This window comes from Diospyros lotus, chromosome 7 (genome assembly GCF_014633365.1).
Source record: "Diospyros lotus cultivar Yz01 chromosome 7, ASM1463336v1, whole genome shotgun sequence".
Lineage (NCBI taxonomy): Eukaryota > Viridiplantae > Streptophyta > Magnoliopsida > Ericales > Ebenaceae > Diospyros > Diospyros lotus.
The window spans coordinates 33096500-33120108 of NC_068344.1; the positions used below are offsets into that span (position 1 = coordinate 33096500).

General features: G+C 38.9%; 1 protein-coding gene across 1 annotated transcript; it reads right to left on the minus strand.

Annotated features, from left to right (window-relative positions):
- Positions 1-1025: 1025 nt before the first annotated feature.
- On the minus strand, positions 1026-23395 carry LOC127806635 (uncharacterized). Its single transcript, XM_052344048.1, has 10 exons — positions 23074-23395; positions 22921-22988; positions 22238-22299; positions 21999-22148; positions 20611-20787; positions 7871-8083; positions 3004-4733; positions 2494-2559; positions 2335-2404; positions 1026-1958 (listed from the first exon to the last, which is right to left on the minus strand). The coding sequence occupies exons 1-10, from the start codon at positions 23283-23285 to the stop codon at positions 1317-1319; spliced, it is 3390 nt and encodes a 1129-aa protein (XP_052200008.1). The 5' UTR covers positions 23286-23395; the 3' UTR covers positions 1026-1316.
- Positions 23396-23609: the final 214 nt, after the last annotated feature.

Consider the following 23609-nt stretch of genomic DNA (forward strand, 5'->3'; position numbering starts at 1 on the left):
GATAGATTTAAAAAAAAATCTAAACCCATTTATAGAAGCCCGATAAAAAGATGGTTTAAGTAAATTTATCTTGTCTTTGAGAAAAGTGGGCTTGGCCCAATTGCTCAAATAAGAACTAAACCCAACCCATTTTAGTCTAAGCCCATTAGTTGCCCTATTTAAATTCCATTATCCATCTTATATTGATCTAGCCTATTTGATGAAGAAGTTGAAAACTTGGTCATCAAAGCCATTCAACTCCTAAGTTTGTTCTCCCATGTTTTTGTCACCCTATCTCATATTTTTTAGATATTTAGGAAGTTTATCCTTATCTTAGTAAAATGTTATCTGATTCTTCAATGGTTATCTATATATTATATATATAGATGTAGTTTTGAATAGACGAAAAGAGAAAGAGAGTGATAAAGATAGTCGAAAATGATAAGAGAAGAAAAATAGTGCTTGTTGGTATTCTCTTATGTGGGGTTTTTCAACCTTTGTGTGCTTGTCATTCTCAAGTTGAGGTTTTCTTTCGATTGGGCAGATTTGGGTTCAATCTAAGGTTGGTTTGGATTTTTCTTGAGATCAATTATTGACTTTAGCTTAGTGGATCTTGGACCGATCAATCTGAGCCTTGAAGCCCCACTTTCATCTCCTTCATAGCTGACGATTCATCAAAGCACAACATGAAATTTTGTTTTGGTATTTTCCATTTCTCATTTTGTTTTTTACTCAGTATTTTGTGTAATTTTTTTCAATCTAATACATAGATTTTATGGGTTTTGCGAGATATTTACTCAACAAGTCTCAAGCCCCAGTAAACTTAGTAGCATAAAAGCCATCAAATCCTTTGACACAATCAAGACAAACAGGACAAAAAATAATTTCGCTGACTCTGCTTAAAAAGATTAAGAGTTTGAAATAATAATAATTCAATTAACATCGAGAAAATAATATCCCAATGCTATAATGCTTAAAAGAAAAAAGAATAAAATAAATTGAGGAGACTGCAAGTAACTGAAAATAAGGTAAAACTGTGAAGCAGAGATACCGAAAGGCATTCAGTGGCCGAGAAATGTACAAGGGAATTTCATTTGAAAGATGTAGGAGGATGCACAATGGAGACTGATCTATATCACTGTAACACATATCTACACATGTATGAAGCACATCCAACATCTCTATACAAAGACAGAAATGTGTAAACTAGAACACATCCATTCGACACAAGATTATGAAACAAGGGCAGGAAGAGCATAAGATTAAAGTGATAATTAAATGCCAAACCAAGCCTTAAATATTACTATAACACTCAGAATTCGAGTCTCCAAGATGGTTCATGGATCCTGAGTTTCCTGACTATTTTGCGACTCCTCGTACCCCTGAGAGAAATCGACAGTGGTGTAAGTTCGGATACCAGGGCCATGTCCGTTGCAATCCCTGTCTCTTCCTTGCTGTGCTCGTCTCACGTCCTTTTGATGCTCAGTTAGCTCTTGCCTTCTCCTCTTCAGATAAGAGGACTGCTTCTTGTTGTGCTTAATCGCTTTGTCTTCCACCAGTTCTACTCTTTTCGAGCTCATGTTATGTGTTGCAGACACTCTGTGTCTAAGTGAAGCAGTCATTAAAGGATTACATTTTGCTGCATCGAGACTGCTTCTCTTGCAAAGGTTTATTCTTCCATTCCGAGAAAGCTTGTCTAGTACAGGAAGTAAGGTTTGAGGGTAATCCAACTTGGTCTGCACAGCATATGTGGAATTCCAATAGGTGATTGTAGGCTCAGAAATGGAAGGATTAGGATGGTTGAGTGTTCTTTCAAGGAGAGGTGCTTGAAGTTTAAGGAAGGAGGAATCGAAGGTTATCAGTGAGCGACTACTCTGCAAACAGTTAAGGGTTTCAGTCCATAGTAGTTGGAGTTGATTTGTGTCCTCACGTGGCAGCTCCGCACTTGACAGCCAATGTAGTAATGGACTTGATATTATCTGAAAAAGAAACAAGAATTCAAAACAAAAAGAATGAATGCTCTGTGACAAGAACAAATACAAATATGAAACAAGTTGAGGAAGAGCAACAGTAGGTGACCACAAAAGTCCATTTTCATGGACAATGTGATCCAGGGTGAAGGATGAAGTGGTAAATTATATTTCAACTTCCAAAATGGCTGCAATCCGGCAACAACAACAAAAAAAAAAAAGCCAAGTAGCTGCTAGTCTATTATAATATTGCTTCAAATTATAAAAAGAAATGAATTAGGGAAAAAAATGGCAGATAAGCTTATTTAAAGGCTCTGTTTCCTCAATTTGTTACATAGAACTGTAATTTGCAAACAAGGGAACACAAGTGAGAGATAAAAAAAACCTGGAAGAAGGCAAGGATATCTTTCTTCAAGTGAAGGCAGCCTATAAGGTGCACCAACACTGAGAAAACCCTGCAACTCTCGCAGTAAGACGTGAACTTGTTATGACTCAATGCAAGACATGAACCAAGTACAAAAAGCAGCAGCTTTCAAAAACATACCTTGAGATTACAGCAAGACTGGTTGGCGGGTTTGTTTCTGGTATTATCCATGACAGGGTCATGAATCTGCATAATACCACATGAAATATGGGCAATAAGTAACTGTGAAGATTGAAGTATAGGATGAGAATTGCAGTTCTAGCAATAATTAACAATGAGGATTGAAGCCTCAATAAAGGAAAATTCCTTTATGGTCAAAATTTCTGATTTTGTCATCCACTTCACCAAACTGCTATATCACTAAGCAAAAGGTGGGTTTAGCATGTTCTGAAAGAATTAGAAAAAAAGTTTAGCTGAGTTTCACCAAATCATATTTATCTCTTCATCTTCAATACAATCCTTCATTGAGAAGTTCTAGAAAAAGTCACCTCGTCCTCTGAAAATACAGTTCCTAATTTTAAAGGATACTCCTCACATGGTTAGCCAGATTTCACGCACTACAAGCACCGAGCCTGCCAAATGCTCCTAAACCAGCATACAATAATAAAATTGGCACATGGGTTTACTTACCTTGCAATGAATTCCAAGCTGTTACTGATGCCACTGGATTGCTTGCGGTCAACATCATCTCTTTCTATGCTTCCTCTAGAACTGATTGCTGAAATCATATCTTCCAGAATGCATATTGCAACATTTCCACTTAAGAGGAGAACTGGGTAACAAGGAGTGTTTCTTGGATTAAGTTCAGGGCCACGCTCAAGCATTTCTATTACTTTATCTAAGCACCCATTCAATGTTAACAAAAGATCATCATTAAAACCAGTTGAGGTGGAATTCTCAGAATATGAGGCACCATGAAAACAAACATAGAGTGATTTCCAGACTTCAATAACATGTTCAAGCTCAAGGTCAAGTTTTCTTTGAGATTGTAATGAAATGCTACATGACTCCTGCAGCAGGCTATCTTGCACCATTGTCAATCGTTTTTGCAGATACAAACATGCAACAAATGGATAGGAAAAGAGATTGCAGACTCCCAAAAAATTAGGGCTATCAGACCCATGCATCAAAAACGAAATGTCCTTCACTTCAATGATGTAGTCTTTTAGACTATTTCCTATTACCATCCACACCTTTAAGTAATCAAATCCCACATGTTTGTACAATAAACTAATAATATCATGGAGAATTTCAGAGGGATCGAACGAAGACAATACGAGCTTGAAAACTCTGCAGGCACCTTGCAGTATGAACTCTGACCCGGGTGCATCCAAACTTGAATTGAACAACCCACAAAAAGCAAGTATAGTTAAATATTCAATGGGTGAAACCATATCCAGGTAAGCTATAGAGCGGACTGCAAATAAATCTGCAAGATTAGACTCATTAACTGCCTGCAAATGCTCAATATAGTTGAGGTCTAATGGTACCTTATAAAGAGGAGATTCAAGGATAGAAGGCTCTAACTCCTGAATCATAACCTCTACAAACTCAAGGCAAGTACAAAGTAAGTCATTGGTGCCATTATGTTCTGGATTTATGTTGGCATATATCCCCTTTACTAAACCTAAAATTCCATTGAAACAACACATAACCTCATCATAAGTAGTGGATGAATTTTTAAATACACCACTGACTCCCTTCAGGACAGATCTGAATACCCTAAAGGCGGCATTGCATGCCAAACTCTTTTCTTCTGCTGGGACAGTCACCATTGATCCTTGACTGAGAAGAACACGAATCATCTTGATGCAGAAGGCCAACTTATTCAAATCCCACGGCCACCATTTAACTGGATAATGCTTCCATAGCCATTCACCAGATATTGGAGGTCCAATAGTAGGGGGTTTAGCTAATAGTTGGCGGTTTTCTGGGTTATTCAAGTCATCATTAACATCTCTATTTCTTGTCAAAATAAATTCATCAAGCAGATCTAGGCAGATAATCCATAACCCAATGCTCTTACTATCAGGTTTAACACAGAACACTGTCTCAAAGATCGGCTCCCAAACAGTTCTTATCACTGAAGAGCAGTTGATAGAGGTATCAAGTTTGTGCAGCAGATAACACCATGTGTTAAGGCAGGACGAGTGAACTGATATCTCACATTTACTTGACATGATTCCTAATATAGGTGTCATTATGAGCTTTACACTCTTAGAAAATCCTTCCCTTTCTATTCCACTAGTTTTCCCTTCACGTATTCCGCCATGCTCAAGACTATGCTCAGCCATCATATTTATCTCAGAAGCTCCTTCTGGAGGTTGAATGAGGGTGTCAATCAAACCTTCCCAGGCAACCTGCAAGTTGATGGTGTATGGTTTACTTAGAAAGTAATTGACACAAGAATTGAAAATGTTACTGAGCATACTGAAATATCTTTTTCTGGAAGGATATTCTGTCCAGTATATAAAGCAAGATAAGTAGTATCCTTGGCACTCTAACAAGAATACATATATGTATGTATTAATTGCTTTGCTTCAGGCAAAACTATATCTCAGGATTAACTTCATCAATCTGGTGTCAAGACCCCAAGGATCCCCAAGAATATAATAGTAATTATGTATTGTAGTAGGTTGTACATTGTTGTTATACTTTGCTGTTGTAATGATTGTACTTTACTGTTGTAGCCTATAAATAGGTTAGATTAGGCAGAGAATGGCATAGATGAATGATAATTGAATCTCAGATTGCTCTCTCAAGTCTGATCTCTCTCGTTTCCCTCTGATTCTCTCTCTTGGTTCTTTTCTGACTGCATTTCTCCCTCAATTCATATTGTATTTCCCTCCCTTTCAGGCTAATTCTCCCTCCAAGTTCTTTGTATTCTCGGTTTCTACCTAAAATACCCTAGTTTAAACTCTAGGATCATGACAAATGGTATCAGAGCTGACAGTTCTCGATTGTGATTTCGGAAACTTTAATAGCTGAATTCAGCTAAACTTTTGAAAGGCGGAACAGGGCAACAATTTTCGACTGAGAATCAGGAAGTTTTTTAGCAGTGATTAAGGTCCAGATTGTGAAGGCATGTGAAGGCGAAGCAGATCCAGGCAATTTCGGTTGTTGTACCAGAGCGACTAGACCCAAGTTGCTGCCTGTGATAGAGGTGAGAAGGAAGGCGCAGTCGGAAGCGGATCTTGAGCGATTATTGAACAATAGCGAGTGCAATCGTTGATGATCAGTCACAGTTGATCAGAGGAGATACTTATAGTTGAATTGAGATGGTAATTCAGAAGTAAATTACTAGAGAACGGATTCCAAGAGGTTGAATCTGTTCGATAGCCTAGCAATAATTCCGATTGCAACAGGCAACTCAGAAGGCTGTCCTCGGCAGGAAGCAGAGTCAGGCGATTCCGGTGATCCATACAAACTTTCAGGAAGCTGCGACACAAACCTCAGATAGAGATAACAATGGCGGATAGAACCAGAATGAAACAGATGGAGTCACAGTTGCAGCAAATGTCTGCGACGTGTCAGAATTACAAATCCTTGTAGGATCGATGGAAGAGACAATGGAAAAGAAGTTTGACAATGTGATCAATCAGATGCAAGTGGAAGTCGGCAATATGCGCGAGGAAGTAGGCAGTCAAATTCGAGAGCAAATGCAAAATTTCATGGTGATGTTCGCAAGGCAGAATCAGGTAAGGGTGTCACCTGACTTTCCTCCCAAGGAAAGGACTGATCCAATCTTTGCTGGACTTAGACCAACCCCTAGGGCAGCAAACTCCTTGGATTTCGAAGTGGAGCCTGTTGTAAGTGGAGAGATTTTGAGGAGAAATTTGCTAAAAATGCACCTATGCTAGATTACGATAATCAGGAAGAAAAATATGCTTTAAAGGCGCTAGAGTCTGTAAATATTGAAGGTGATCGTCTGGTTGAAGAAATAGGTACTCCTCCAATAGCTGATAACAATGCAAAGCTAGTATTTGAGGATCTGCCGGATAGAGCCGGAGAGAAGGAGGAAAAATAAGTTAAAAGTTCTGCTATTGGGAACAAGACTTTTGCTCCTTTGATTGTTCGTATTCCAGTTGGTTAGCTGCAGCATCAAATCAGGTTTTGGCCTACAGATCTGGTGTACATGGATAAACTAAATGTGACTCTTGAGCCCCGTTGACAACAAGATAAGGAACATAGGAGTGAAAAGGAATTTGCCTAGAAGAAGAAAGAAAGAAGGATAAATCTGATAGAGAAGACAGGGATTGGATGAAGAGTAGTGGCTAGTCATCGTAAGTAATTAGGGACAAGAACTCTCTCAAGGAGGGGAAAATTGTCGAGGGCCCAAGGATCCCCAAGGATATAATAGTAATTATGTATTATATGTGTTGTAGTAGGTTGTACATTGTTATTATACTTTGCTGTTGTAATGATTGTACTTTGTTGTTGTAGCCTATAAATAGGTTAGATTAGGTAGAGAGTGGCATAGATGAATGATAATTGAATCTCAGATTGCTAGTCTGATCTCTCTTGTTCCTCTCTGATTCTCTCTCTTGGTTTTGTTCTGACTACATTTCTCCCTCAATTCTTGTTGTATTTCCCTCCCTTTCAATCTAATTCTCCCTCCAAATTCTCTGTATTCTCGGTTTCTACCTAAAATACCCTAGCTTAAACCCTAGGATCATGACATCTGGGTTGGGATGAAATGTCTGGGAGTTAACCTAGCACCAAAAGTTTGTTCTGTGGCTTGGCATTCTTCTGAATACTTCAGGCGGAACAAGTGTGCGGCGTTTGATTGGCCCACTTGTGAACCTTTAATACTAGTTCATTCGATGTCTGCCCATTTACTCTCTCACCAACATATTTAACAAGGCATTGTGTTAGGTTGGGCCATAGCCCAATTGCTCCCTCCCAAGGGCGGAAAAAAAAAAACTCCACAAAATAAAGAAAAAATAAAAGGAAAATTTGGGTCAGGTATATATTAATCTAGATTACAGGAATTTGGCATAGCTGATTTCTTCCCTACCTTAAAGACATAAATTGACATTATCCATATTAAGTGCCTTCAGGGTCATGAACAATGCAAGAGTGCTAAAATATGCAAATTTTTAACCACATGAATGGTACAAGTTGTTTTCGGAATGATAATGGAAATCTGAGGTTCATTATCCAAAAATCCAAATCCTGAACCTTTGTCCTCTATCAATTAAGTATTTTAGGCCAAATTATCACAGGCCCAGGTGGTTGTTGTGAATGGTAAAAATTTTGGATAAGAAGGTTAAACACATCCCTTCCTAAGCAAGATGTTGACAAGGGTTCTGAAAATAAATGAGTTTTACAGGGCGGCATATAAAGTATTTCAAAACAGTGATCCTTGTTCTAATTTATCAGAAATGCCAATGTTTATGCACAAGAAAATACTTAACCTATCAAGAATTGGAGGAATTAGCCGAACCATATAGTGGGATTAAGGCTTGTATGTTGTTATCAGGAATTAGAGGAATACCAATGTAGCAATCTGTACTTGTGGGTCTGCATCAGAAAAGGTCTGCTCTGGAACTTTTAGCATCTCATTGATCAAATGCCGATTCTTCATGGCATAAGGCCCTAATAGGCAAATTAACCATCCCCATGCTTTAATGGCCTGAATCTTCAAGCCACAGTTTAGCAGTTCCCTTATCCCAGGAAGAAGTTTCTTCTTAATGTCTATGGCAAGAGCCTGTTGAAACAAGACACAAGCAAAAGTTAAAATTTTGTTCAGCAAATGCCATGTGATATTATAAAATATCCAATCTATAAAGGTCATTGAAGTTTTGGACAAAAAAACAACATACTCTTATTCAAATCTGACAAGAAATATATATGATACAGAGTAACTGCTCCATAGGAGTTGGTTAAGAGTTAGAAACTGCCAGATAAGGCAGTGGGAAAAAGACAATCTCCTAGGGACAAAAATGTAACAAACTGTACATTTAAACAAAATATACAAAACTGTATTATTACATATTTTTCTACACTCCCCCTCAAGTTAGGTTGCAAATGTTAAGCAAACCTAGCTTAGATCTCATATTCTCAAACTTGGTCTTTGGTAGAGCCTTGGTTAGAATGTCCACAATCTGTAGAGCAATAGATATGTAGGAAATATTGACAGTTCCACTTTCAACTTTTTCTTTTATGAAGTTGATAGGCCGCCGGTGCAACAAACCTATCATAGGCGTAACAAGCAACTGAAGGCTTGAGGCTGGAATTAAGGGGACCGCACATGCAGGTGTAACAACCAGCATGTGCGCATGGGGAAGGAGGGGTAAAGTTGTAATCCACACTGCTGAAGGAATAATCAGCAGTGTGAATGGGGAATTCTGTTAGGAAAGCGTGGGAAGGGGGTATAAGTAGGATAGGAGATGGAGAATTGGACAACGAGCTTTTGGTAGAGAATTGGGAGAGTTAGGGCCTCTCGAATGCCCTGTTTCATTCTTGTTTTTCTGTTGAAAGGGATTGGAATATATTGATATTGGATTGTATTGGAATTCTATTGGAATCCTATCAATTTGGTATCAGAGCCAATCCGCACCTGATGGTGAACTTGACAGAGCGTGTTGGCGAGTTGGAGTCGACGGTGGAAGGCGTCAAAAGGGGGGTCGACGACATTAGAGGGAATGTACAGTCGGTGGAGCGTAATGTAGCGATGCTGCTTGAACAGTTCGCTTTCATACGAACGAGGTGGGATGAGCTGGAGCGGGAAAGGAAGAACAAGTCCAGAGAACGGGAAGGGCCTTCGGAATTCACTTTGGATTCCGAAGTAACCCCTGGAGTTAAGGGGGGTTGCAATCCGGGAAGGGGTAGTGGGGGCGAGTACCGGGTGGACTTACGTGGAAGACGATTGGAGATGCCTCTCTTCGAAGGAGACAATCCAGATGAGTGGATCTTTCGAGCCGAGAGGTATTTTGCTGTCAACCAACTCATGGATGAAGAGAAGATTGACTCTGCAGCCCTGTGTTTTGAAGCCGCAGCACTGTCGTGGTTTCAATGGGAGACCAGGCGAAGAGGAATTCGGAGCTGGGAGGGCCTGAAACAAGGACTTCTGAGCCGGTTTCGCCCCACTCAGAAGGGGTTGTTAGAGGAGCAGTTCTTGGCTCTTCGGCAGGAGGGATCGGTGAAGGAGTATCGTTTGAAGTTTGAGACCATGGCTGCGGCAGTACCTGATGTGCCGGAGGCGTTTTTGGAGGGCCAATTCCTCAACAGCCTCAACCCAGAGATACGAGCCGAGATCAGAGTATTACAACCGCGGGGGCTGGATCGAATTATGGTGGTGGCACAAAGCGTTGAGGACAAGAACTTAGCTCTTCAACATTACCATCGGGCAGCTGGGTCAACTAGGAGCGGTTATTCCACCACCACCGCAATCGCGAGTCAGCTGTCACCGGTACCCGCGAAAGGTGTGGGTTCCTCCCAAAGGTCCGTGAACCAGCCAGGCCTCCGAATTCAGTCCGCAGGTAATGGTGGCAATTTTCCTTTCAAGAAACTTAGTGAGGCTGAGTGGAAGGCAAGGCGAGAGAAGGGCCTTTGCTTTCGCTGCGATGAGAAGTACTCGATTGGCCATAGGTGCAAGAACAAAGAGCTCCAAGTGCTTATGCTCTATGATGAAGAAATAGGCGAGACTGCGACAGAAGAAGAAGAGGAGCAAGGAGGTGATGAAGGGGTGGAATATGGAAGAGAGGTGATTGAATTATCTATGAATTCAGTGGTGGGATTAACTACCCCTCAAACGATGAAGCTAAGGGGGCTCATAAAAGGGCAGCCAGTGGTAGTTCTGATGGATGGGGGAGCAACCCATAACTTTATCTCCTCCGAGTTGGTGCAACGCTTGAATTTACCGAGGACGGAAACGGCGGGATATGGGGTGATAATGGGAACTGGAATGGCGGTACAAGGTGCAGGAGTTTGCAAAGGGGTCAAATTGTCTTTGGATAACTTGCAAATAGTGGAAGAATTCCTTCCCCTTGAGTTAGGAAGTTCGGATGTCATTCTTGGCATGAAATGGCTGGCTTCGTTGGGTAAGATGAGTGTGGATTGGAGGAATCTGACCATGAAGTTTTCAGTAGGGGGGATGGCAGTGACTTTGCAGGGTGATCCTAGCTTAAGTAAAACATTAGTCTCCCTAAAAGCTATGATGAAGGCGTTGAAGGAGAGTGGGGAGGGAGTGTTGTTGGAAATTGGAGAGGTGGCTGCGGAATGCAATGAGCTGCAAATGGGGTTGCCCGGAAGTTTGGAGGAATTATTGGTCGAGTTTGAAGGAGTTTTTTCCAACCCAGTGGGACTGCCACCCACTAGAAACAGAGATCATGCCATCAATCTCCTACCCGACACCCCCCCAGTTAGTGTTCGGCCTTACCGCTACCCGTATCTTCAAAAGAATGAGATCGAAAAGATGGTACGAGAGATGTTGGCAGCTGGTATTATCAAACCTAGTGTTAGCCCTTTTTCTTGCCCGGTGTTGCTCGTTAAGAAGAAGGATGGGGGATGGCGGTTTTGTGTAGACTACCGGGCTCTCAACAAGGTGACAATCCCCGACAAGTTTCCTATTCCAGTCATTGATAAATTGCTGGATGAACTACATGGCGCGAAGGTTTTTTCGAAATTGGATCTCAAATCTGGTTACCACCAGATTCGAGTCAAGGCTGGAGACGAACCAAAGACCGCCTTTCGAACACATGAGGGCCATTATGAGTTCCTCGTCATGCCCTTCGGATTGACAAATGCCCCGGCCACCTTCCAATCCTTGATGAATGATGTCTTCAGGGAGTATTTGCGTCGGTTTGTGTTGGTTTTTTTTTATGATATTTTAATCTATAGCCAAAATTTTGACCAACATTTGCAGCACTTACGTTGTGTGCTTTGTGCTGGCCGCAAATCAGTTGTTTGCCAACAAAAAGAAGTGCTCCTTTGGGCAGTTGGAGGTTGAATACCTGGGCCATATCATCTCCCAACAAGGCGTGTCGGCTGATCGTTGCAAGGTGCAAGCCATGATCGACTGGCCAGTGCCAAGTTCCTTGAAGGAGTTGCGGGGATTCCTAGGTCTTACGGGGTACTATAGGAGGTTCGTGAAGGATTATGGTAAGATGGCATGGCCCCTCACCGAGAAACTAAAGAAGAACAACTTTCGTTGGGATGGAGAGGCTGAACGAGCATTCCAGGAGCTCAAAACAGCCATGGTGTCGCTGCCAGTTCTTGCACTACCGGACTTCGATCAGCCCCTCATAATTGAATCCGATGCTTCAGGGCATGGAGTAGGGGCAGTGTTGATGCAGAATCATAGACCGATTGCATATTACAGCCATGCTCTTAAACCATCGGAGAGGAAAAAATCGGTTTACGAAAGGGAGTTGATGGCCATGGTGTTTGCAGTCCAGAAATGGAGACATTATCTTTGGGGAAGGAAGTTCATAGTAAGAACGGACCAAAAAAGCTTGAAGTTTTTGTTTGAGCAGCAAATGGTGAGCCCGGATTATCAAAGGTGGATGCTGAAACTAATGGGCTTCCATTTTGAGATACACTACCGGCCGGGATTGGAGAACAAGGCTGCAGATAGCCTTTCGAGAATCAGCCACCCAGCAGCTCTATTCGCTCTAACGGTGCCAAGGGTGGTGCAACTCGATCAGCTAGTCCAAGAAGTGGAGAAGGATGCTTATTTACAGGGAATCATACAGAAATTAAAGGCGGATCCAGCTTACAACTCAGATTTTCAGCTGGTAGGCGACCAACTCCTCTATAAGGGGCGGTTGTTCCTGCCTAAGAAGTCTTCCCTAATTCCCTTGGTGCTCCAAGAGGGTCATGATAGCAGTGTAGGGGGTCATTCCGGGTTCCTAAAGACTTATAAGCGGATTGCAGCAAGTGTTTTTTGGGCGGGCATGAAGCGGGACATACGCCAATATGTGGAAAGGTGTGTCATTTGCCAGCAAAGTAAATATGAGTCCTTATCTCCAGGGGGTCTTTTGCAGCCTCTTCCGGTTCCTTGTCAGATTTGGGAGGATATAGCCATGGATTTTATTGACGGGTTACCGAAATCAGGTCATATGAATGCTATATTGGTGGTTGTAGATAGACTCAGCAAATACGGCCATTTTATTGGTCTCAAACACCCCTTTACAGCTGGAGCAATAGCTGGAATTTTCATAAAAGAGGTAGTACGGTTGCATGGTATGCCTAGGACTATTGTTTCGGATCGAGATAAGGTTTTTATGAGTCGTTTTTGGGAGGAGTTATTTCGACTTCAAGGCACTAAGCTTCAACGTAGTACGGCCTACCACCCACAAACGGATGGGCAAACGGAAGTACTCAACCGGACCTTAGAGACTTATTTGCGCTGTTTTACATCAGCAAGGCCTTTAGGGTGGTATGTGTGGCTGCCATGGGCGGAATTATGGTACAACACCTCATACCACATTGCTTCACGGATTACTCCTTTCCAAGCTGTTTATGGGAGGGAGCCGCCAACCTTGATCCGATTTGACAAAGGATCAACCCCGGTATCAACAGTGGAACAGCAGTTGTTGGAGAGAGATTTAGCATTGGATGAGCTCAAGAACCAGCTGGAACGAGCTCAGGTGATTATGAAGAAGGGGGCTGACCGGAGGAGAAGGGATGTGCAATTTGCAGTTGGTGATTTTGTCTACTTGAAATTACGTCCGTATAGAAGGAAGTCCCTAGCTGGCAGACCTAATGAGAAGCTGGCTCCGAGATACTATGGGCCATTTGAAATTGAGCAGAAAGTGGGGTCAATGGCTTATAGACTCAAACTCCCAGTCAACTGCCGGGTTCACCCGGTTTTCCATGTGTCTCAGTTGAAAAAAGCTAAGGGCAGGCCCGGTGCAATGGAGCAGATTCCCCTAGAGCTGCAGGCTGACTTAGAAATGAAGGTTGAACCAGAAGCAGTGTTGGGAGTGCGGCCTGGGAAGGGTTCTAACTTAAGCGGGCTGGATATCCTGATCCAGTGGAAGGGCTTACCACCGTTAGAGGCAACTTGGGAGCCCTACAACATGATTCAGCAACAATTTCCAGCTTTTCACCTTGAGGACAAGGTGAAAGTCCGAGAGGGGAGTATTGATAGGCCGTCGGTGCAACAAACCTATCATAGGCGTAACAAGCAACTGAAGGCTTGAGGCTGGAATTAAGGGGACCGCACATGCAGGTGTAACAACCAGCATGTGCGCATGGGGAAGGAGGGGTAAAGTTGTAATCCACACTGCTGAAGGAATAATCAGCAGTGTGAATGGGGAATTCTGTTAGGAAAGCGTGGGAAGGTGGTATAAGTAGGATAGGAGATGGAGAATTGGACAGCGAGCTTTTGGTAGAGAATTGGGAGAGTTAGGGCCTCTCGAATGCCCTGTTTCATTCTTGTTTTTCTGTTGAAAGGGATTGGAATATATTGATATTGGATTGTATTGGAATTCTATTGGAATCCTATCAGAAGTGCCTATCTATCTCCACTTGTTTAGTTCAATCATGATGAATTGGATTCTTGGTTATACTTATAGCTGCTTAATTATTACACAATATGTTAATTAGATTACCTACTGCAATTTTGAGTTCAAGAAGTAATCGCTTTAACCATATTCCTTCACATATTCCATGAGCCATTGCTCAGAATTCAGCTTCAACGCTACTCCAGGCCACAACTATTTGCTTTTTGTTGCGCCAGGTTTCTCCCATATATAAGTACAATATCCAGAAGTTGACTTGCAGTCATAATAAAACCAACATAGTTTGCATCAGTGAATACCTCAATATTCCTCTTCTTAGTCTTTTTAAAGTACAAACCTTCCCCAAGGGTTTTCTTTAGATATCTCAAAATGTGATACAATCGATTCATATGCTTTTCGATGGGATTTCATAAATTGCCTGGCTATGCTTACTACAAAACAAATATCAAGTCTTGTGTGTGATAGGCAGAAATTTTTTCCATCAAGTCTCTAATATCTTCCTTTGTCAGCAAGAGCACTTTTTCCTTCTCCTCTATCATTAGTGACAATCTCCATTGGAGTATCTAAAGGGTTACATTCAAGCATTTCAATTTCTTTAAGTAGATCAAGAACATATTGGCGCTGAGAAACCACAATACCTATCTTGGATCTTACAATTTCCATCCCAAGAAAATATTTCAGATTTCCCAAGTCTCTAATTTCTAATTCATGTGCAAGAAACCTCTTGGGTTTTCCAATCTCCTCTTCATGATCTCCTATTAAGATTATATCATCCACATACACAATAATAATGGATATTCTTCCACTAGGAAAATTGTTTATAAACAAAATATGATTAGATTGACATCATGAATAACCAAACTTCTTTACAGACTTAGTAAATCTGTCAAACTATGCTATAGGAGATGGTTTGAGACCACAAAAACATTTCAACTTATAGACTTTGTTTGGGTTTGTCCTATTCTCAAGACCTGCAGGTATCTCCATGTACACCTCTTCTAGTTCTCCATTGAGAAAAACATTCTTGATATCTAGTTGATATAATTTCTAGCCATGATTCATTACAAGAGATAAAAGTACTCGAATTGTGTTTAATTTGGCAACAAGAACAAAGGTCTCTTGATAGTCAATACCATAAGCCTATATGAAACCTTAAGCAACTAACCAGGCCTCGAACCTTTCAACACTTCCATCTTCTTTGTGGTAAAAATCCATTTATATCCAACTAGATTCTTTCCAAGAGGCAAATTGACCACATCCCAACTTCCATTATTTTCAAGTGCTCTAATCTCTTCATTTATAGCTTGCTTCCATTCAGGTATTTGGAGAGCTTGTATATTGTTGGGAACTTGAATGTCTATGAGATTAGTAGTAAAAGCACCGTATTCCGAGGACAACCTCTTATAAGTTAGGAAGTTATAGATGGGATACTTCGTGCAAGACCTTACACCTTTTCTTTGGGCAATTGGTAGATCAAGATCATCTAAATTCACCTCTTCAGAATTAGAAACAATATTACCTTATTGTGTCTCTTTTGGATTTGAATTCGATTTAGCTTTATGGTTAGTAGTGAGTTGCACTTGTTCTTCTACATGCCCTTGATCTTTCTTCCTTCTAGAGTAGACAATTAATTCTTTGTCATTGACAATTGAAGGAACACTAAGGGGCTATACCTTTGGTTGATTTTCTGTGACAATGACAATAGAAAGAAGGACCCTAGGAGTGGGTTCAAAATCCAAAAACTGAACTTTTGAGTTCTCACTCTCCCCCTGAATGTGGGTTTCAGAATAATATGGCTGTTTTTTTACGAAAATAGCATCCATAGAATGATAAAATCTCTTTGTGAGAGGAGAATAACACTTATATCCATTCTAATTTGGAGTATAACCTAGGAAGATATATTTGATGGCTCTAGGGTCAAATTTATATCGATTTTGATGAGGAATATGGACAAAAGAAGTACAACCAAACACTATAAAAGGTATAGATGAGTCAATGAGAAATGATGAGATTCTTGGTAATTTTGATGTGGATAAGAATTGCAAATGATGTGCTAAAATTTCCTACATATTTTCTATATCATTCTTGCTTAATTTTATGTTTAATTCTTGTCCTTTTATATGTTTTCTATATTAATTTTAGGTAATTTATCATGTTGATAGGATTTGAAGAAAAAGAGAGAAAGAAAAACAAAAATTATGGATTTCCGCTACTCAAAGGTCCGATTAAAAATAAAAACTGGACCAATTGAAATTTCAAAAAATTCTGAAAAAATATATGTGAAAGCTCTATATGCCTACTTTTCAACGCTTTAAACGATGCATAAATCCGAATTTTCTACAGAAAGTTACGGCTGTTGGAATGACAGAAGGTCAAAGCTATTAAAAAACCAGAATTACCTACGAATTTTTCATTCCATTTTTCCCAAGTTGGGTTGAGTTGTAGATGAATTAAGGGGCTTTTTAAGGGTTATTTGAGCTGCCTATTTCATGAAGAATTAGGCCAAAATTGACCAAAGAAGCCTAGCCCAAAAGTCTAATCAAATTAATCCCATATATTACAAAAATTCTTAAATTGTAATTCTTGATATTTTGATGGATTATTTTTGTACTTTTCCTTGAGTGTGGGACTTAAAATTTTGACTGGGCATGGGTGGCATGAAACATAGAAAGGGAAAAATGGAGGAGGAAATTAGGGAGGTAGGGTATGGTTTAATCCATGTTTTAAGGAGGAAATTAAGGAAAAGAAAAAAGTGATGAGTATAAAAAGAGAATGAAGGCTGAAAAATTGGGGAAGTTAGAGGTGAGAGAGCTTGAAGGATTAGAGAATTGGAGCATTCTTAGTGGAGGATTTCTTGTATTTTCTTCAAAGATTAGTGACAACATTTTTGGATAAGGAAATTCTACACATCAAAAGAATTTCTTTTCTCTTCTTCCATTTCCTTTAAATTCTATATTTATGTTCTTTTATTTTGTTATGAATTTTATCATTTGTAATATGAACTAAACTCTATAACTCGGGTGTTTTGATGTAATATGATAATTTGATTTTTATGGATTGATTTTCTTTATTCATGCAAGTGTTTATTATTATGCTTAATACTATCAAATACTTGGTCAATATTTAATTGATATGTTGATATAGATTTAGCCCGGAAGGAAAAATCTATAACTTGATCTAGATAATAAACACCTCAAGAATATAATTGAAACAAAAGTAAAATTTTGACATGTGTGATTAATTATCTTTGCATGAATAATTAAGTTTGGATCATCAACCATTTAAATTAAATTAGATTATTTAGATGAAATTGAAATACCCTAGTGCTCTCCAAAACTTGAACTTCTTCATATTTATTTTCTATGTTATTATTTCATTTTGTTTCCTTAAATTAATTAATTATTTAAATAACATTTGGGTTAATATAATTTTGGTAATTATCACCTGATCCTTGTGGGAACAATGCTCTTACTCACTACTTTATCACCTGTGCAATCCGTACACTTGTAAAAAATCGCTATCAGCAAACATGCTTTGACAATTGACAAGCTTCACAATGAATATCAACTATTTTTTTATTAAATAAGGATGAAAAGAGTTCTTTGACATACAAAAGACTAGGATGACCTAAACGATAGTGTCATAACATAATTTCACTATTTTTACTAGACCTAAGAACTGAAAAAGAACATTTCCCTTCAACTGTCTTCTGATCATTTTGAACATATAAAGTCTTGAATGCAACTCAGCACTACCAATCATCTATTCCAAATTCAAATCCTAAAAAACACGAGTTCGGAAAATTTTAGTAGCACAGTTTTTTATCCAAGCAAGTTGACTAATACAATCCAACTTTGGAACCAATAAAACCGATTCAAGTGTGAGGTTCTCGGAAAGGATCACAAAACTCATGTCGGACACTTTTGATATGGAACCATCACTAATACATAGTGTAATTTTTAGAGTCGTAGTGATTGATGCCTGTTGAGCTTGGGAGATCAATTGCTAAAGAATTTCCAGTTATTCTTTGTTGAATTGACCATTTTGAACTGCAATGGAACTCTCTTCTATTATAGTATGGTGTCCCCGACTTTCTTTCTTCTTGGTTTCCAATCAACAAGTTTGCCATGGATATTCTAGCAAATATCTTAGGTGTGACTTGCTTTTTTGCAATGACCACACCAGGGTCTTCCTTTCTTGGTGCAATGATCATCCGTTCCCCAAGAAAGCATGGCAGAAACTTCTGTAGTTGGTGGTTGAATTGCAATGCCCATCATAACCTTCTTTCGACTTTCTTCGTGTTGCACTTTTGAGGCTACTTCACGCAGATTTGGTAGAGGTTTGATGGCCAATATCCTCCCCCGAACTTCATCTAGATTATTGTTGAGACCCAACAAAAACTTGTAAATTCATTCATTTCTTCGTGTTGCACTTTTGAGGCTACTTCACGCAGATTTGGTAGAGGTATGATGGCCAATATCCGCCCCCGGACTTCATCTAGATTATTGTTGAGACCCAACAAAAACTTGTAAATTCATTTCTTCTCAACAATCTTCTTAAACTTTCCAGCATCAGTTTGACATTCCCATGTTGTCTCATACATATTAAGCTATTGCCAATATCTTGTCAACCGAGTAAAATATTGGGTGACAGTAAGATCCCCTTAACGGAAATCATGGAGAATTCTTTCAATTTCGAAGGCTTCTGCTGCATCTTCTGTGTCAGAATATGTCTCCTTGGCTGCAGTTCAAATTTCTTGTGTCATCCTGTAGAGTATAAAGTTTTCACCAACTTCATTCATCATGGAGTTGATAAGCCATGACATGACCATATTGTTCTTTGTCTTCCACATCTAGTACATTGGGTCATCTGTCTTTGGTTTAGGGGCTACACTTGTGAGATAATCATCCTTACCTTTGCCGCAAATGAACATCATGACTGAATGAGATCACTGAAGATAGTTGTTTCCATTCAGTTTATGTCTGGTAATTAGAAGAGCAGAGGAATCGAATCCTCTAGTAGGGGTCAAAATTGAGGGAATTTGAGAGGAAGAAGACACTTCAATGGTGGATGCCATTTCAGATGAAAAACTTGAAGGAAGTATGACAGAATTTTGGTGCAACAATCGGAATCAGTCATGGATATGGGATGACCAAATTGGAATTAGGACTGCTCTGATACCATGAAGTTTTGCACAGAAAAACAACATACTCTCATTCAAATCTGACAAGAAATATATGTGATACAGAGTAACCGTAACATAGGAGTTGGTTAAGAGTTGGAAACTGCCAGATAAGGCAGTAGGAAAAAGACAATCTCCTAGGGACAAAAATGTAACAAACTGTACACTTAACAAAATATACAAAACTGCATTATTACATATTTTTCTACAGTTACTTCCCAAACTCTATGTAAGATGATCATTGACAAGACCTCAAGGTTCAACAATTTGATTTTTTACACCTACAAATGTGAGGTGGGCATGCACTTAATGCATTTGATGATTGCATTGACTTCCACATCATACAACTAGATTTATCATAGTGAAAGTCAATGAATTCAGATATTTCTGAACTCATTTGATCCCCTATTTACATGCTTTGAATTTCAAGTATTTTAAGTCCATCTGTATGAAGAAAATAATGAGAATATAGGTGTTTTTTCCCTGAAGAGATGCACACTGCCTGTAAATTTATGTAGATTTTATGCTATTGCAGTAGTTGTTAAATAATTTCCAATGTTCATTAATTATACAAAGTTAAAAATGAGTTAACTATGAGACTTGAACCTTGCTTGTTGGTAATGACTTATAAAACTCTGGAGATCCCTCTCAAGCTTTCATTTCTCATCAATTTCAACTGGAAATAAGGGGCATGGAAGCTACCATTTATAGAATGCAAGCAATATAGCTTGCTTAATCTTTGACAAAAAAGCTCCCAATTAGGTCAGGAACCCCAATCAGAAACAATAAAGCTACTACAATATTTTAAACTCCTTTATCATTTTAAGAAATAAATGAGAGGCTAACACGTAACCTGTTTCCATTGTCAAACACTATTCCAAGCTCACATGCACAAATGCATGTGTGCGAGCAGCACGAGAGAGAGAGAATCAGTCAGTGAAATTAAACCTACCATAGTTATTGTGTTATGAGATGGTTAAATACATAACCCTGAGACAAAAAGGAAATAAGCTTCTCAAGCAAAAATATAATTATGTAAGAGGAAACATGCTTCAATTATTGAAATCCAAACGGATTCTTATTCTAAGCTTAATTAATCTATATCATCTGCAATATGACAGGTAATTATAAAGGAAGCCTCAAAGCTCAAAAGGAAAAGGCAACAAGGAAACAGATATTTGTCAACAAACTTGCGTGGCATTATCCAACTCTAATGAGAATGTTTCTTCCAAATAAAAAGTCAGCGGGAACTGGTCATCCCACCATACAGTCATGAGGTTATTGTAGAAGTCAGATTATGTTATATTGTTTATGGATCAATTTTCAGATGACCAAATCATGTATCATATTAGAACCTTGGGCATGAGGATGATAAAAGCAATACAGGTACCACATTACTTTGCACCAGCCTTACACTAGTTAATTGATATTTCAGGTGCAGCACTAGAAGTAGCACATATGCCTCTCATCCCATAACACTTCCCTTCATGCCATTTGTCCATTTCAGGTTTAAGACAAACACACATCCACCCAAAAGATGAGTTCAAAAGCAGATGGAATTTCACAACTAAATAGGTGGATTACCTTGGAGAGGTTTAATGGTGGAGGGCATATTATAGACTTAATCTTCAGCAAACATCTTTCTGACATATCTCTCAACCTTTTGTCATTGCTGATGAGTCTCCTGTATAATGTAGGAGCCCATATATTTGATGTTTCCTTCATGTTTTCATTTAACTGAGTTGCTAACTTCATCAATGCCTATAACAATAATAGCAAGTCAGTAGAAAATATTGGACCATAGACTTTTCAATTCAACACTCGTATGAACAGTGGAATTTAGATTAATAAACCGAATAGAAATATGCAAGCCACTGATCTTAGACATTTTTGCACTAGATTCTCCAAATATTTGAGCTCAACAAGTGATAAAATCCAAGGTCAACCAACATTCAGATAGACAAGCACGAATTTCAAGATACTTGTTGAAAAGGCAACCCCCCCCCCCCCAAAAAAAAATATATATATATATATATATACGTATGAAATTTCACCAATGTGCCAGTTAACAGAAATAGCTAACAATTACAATACAATTTCACATGTGTAACAGCCATTGTCCAATGCATTGATTGATGGCTTAAGTAAGCATGAATAATTTCACATAAAAATGATGAAGATGAGCTTGAATCATCTAGAAATGCAAATGCTTTCCCCTGTAACTGATTTTGAAGCTTAAGCTTCATTATTTTACTTGCATGCTGAATTTGGACATTTTAACAAACCCCAATTATTCCCCTTCGACAAATTTACACCAAACCCCAATTAGATTGCACTTGATGATCTTTAATATCAAAAGGATGTTATCAACACTTGATTATAGTTACTATGTGCCCACGTTTTTTTTTTTTTTTATCTATCAAATCTATTGTCAGAAATTAAGCTGATGCAGACTAGTGGGAAAGTTATACAACGAAAAACAAAAACAAAATACAACATTGGAAATATTTTTCCTTCTTCCCTAGCCACTAAAGAGAAGGAAGGAATTCAGAAAGTATAGAGGGTTTAGTAGTCTACTTGTGGTCCTCGCAGATGAACAAAGTCAATCAAGTCTAGGAATGTTAAAAAAATAAAAAAAACAAAAAGAACAAGAGCACATCAATCAGTTAACTTAGACACACTTTAATATCCTTCCAAGGTAGCTGTAACACTGCAAACTCCTAATCACAATGCATAAGTAGGAAGCTTGCTAACCAACATGTATGGTAGATCTCTCTCAATATTAATATAGACATCAAAGAGTTTCAGTTATCAATTCATGTTCTATTCATCTCCAAGGATGTAGGAAAATGGTCTGGCAAGTGAATTCAGTAAACAGTAGTGTTTTCCCTATTAATGATGGGGCATTTCTATTATCCAAACAATTAATATAACAAGCAAGAAAAAAGCTGTATTACACAAAATAAAATAACCTGGATAGCCTCAAATGACGTAGACATGGAACCTGAAGGATTGTCAATGGCATGGACAACTGCCCTCAATAAGGAGTGCAAATTTGCAGATAAATATACCGCATCAAGTTGCTGGATTGATATACACCAAGCTCCTAAATTACAGACAGACTGTGACAACAGGGTAAACATGTTACAAAACCTTCAAGACCAATTGAACAATGAGAATTTGATACCAACAATCATGTTTCAAAATTTACCTTCATCTTTGTGGTTATGATGACTTCAGCCAATGAAGCTAGAATGCGATAAGCATCAGCAGCTGCAATGCACAAAAGCTAACACTAGTTCAGAATTCTCTCTTTCCTTCTTCAATTATGGTGAAGTATAAAACATGGCAATCATTATGGCATAGATCTAGACCACGTTTAATTTCAATTGAAGATTAGGATGGTGATGAGTGCGACATGACCATGGTGGCACCTACCCTGGGGCAAGTTGAAGGGATTGGAGGCACAGCAGGGACTCCCATACCTCACACAGAGACATTGGAGGTCTTTTCTAATAAGCATATGAGAAACAAATAAACACAAAGATTAAGCATGGTCACCACTGATGTCTAATCTTTTAACATAAGGAAGTAAGTGTGAGTTTCATTGAAATTTTCAGCAATTCCTTCACTTCTGTACTCAATAGTCCCATCCAATGTCATTATTTTTATCGTTCCTCTATTTCCCATTTACCTCAAATTAATAAAATCTGCAAACTACAGAGAAATGCGTGTCATTAACATAGTGTATTAAGAAACTCCAATTCCATGAACAATACCATGTCATCCTTCTAATACAAAATGAACGCTTACCAATCCATCAAACCGACAAGCAAGCACCCAAAATAAATCCGGAAAAGAAAACTTCAAAACTAAAACAGAACATTTCACTACCTGAAATTGCGGCTACAAGGGTCGGATGGTAAATCGTGAAACCCAAACACTTCAAAGCCTGTGCAGCACTAAAAACCCAACAAAAACCAATACATAAACATAACATATATATACATACATTGATTTAATAGAAGTTCAAAGGCAAAAACCCACATTTCTTCATCGTCGTCTGAAACATCGGCTAGGATTGAAGAGAGGAGGGAGCGAGAAGCATTTGCCAGCGAGTGGATCAGAGAAGGATCGGCGCTGGAACTGGACTGTTCTTGGAGGTGTAGAAGGGAGGAGTAAGCGAATGGCCTGTTTGCTTTGGCGTTGGAGGACAAAAGGGTTTTGATTTCTTCGAGCTGTTCTATGAAATCCGCCATTTTTGTTGGGGTTTTGGTCTGGGAAATGGGATTGTGAACGCTCGTCCGACCGAATTTTGGAGGGTAATTGAGCGGTTGAGCAGCAGAATTCGCGCCTTTTCAAGGTATGTGGAAGTGTGTGCCCTTGTATTTACTATTTACAAAAAAGTTTAATTGAATTAAAAATTTGACAATAAAATTATATTTAACATTGTTATTTAGATATTTAGTTTTTATTTTTATAGTAATATTTATAATATTTGTATCGTGTTATGTTAATATAAATATATAACACACAAAATATTTATTAACAGTGATAGATATATTATATTTTGAATAATTTAA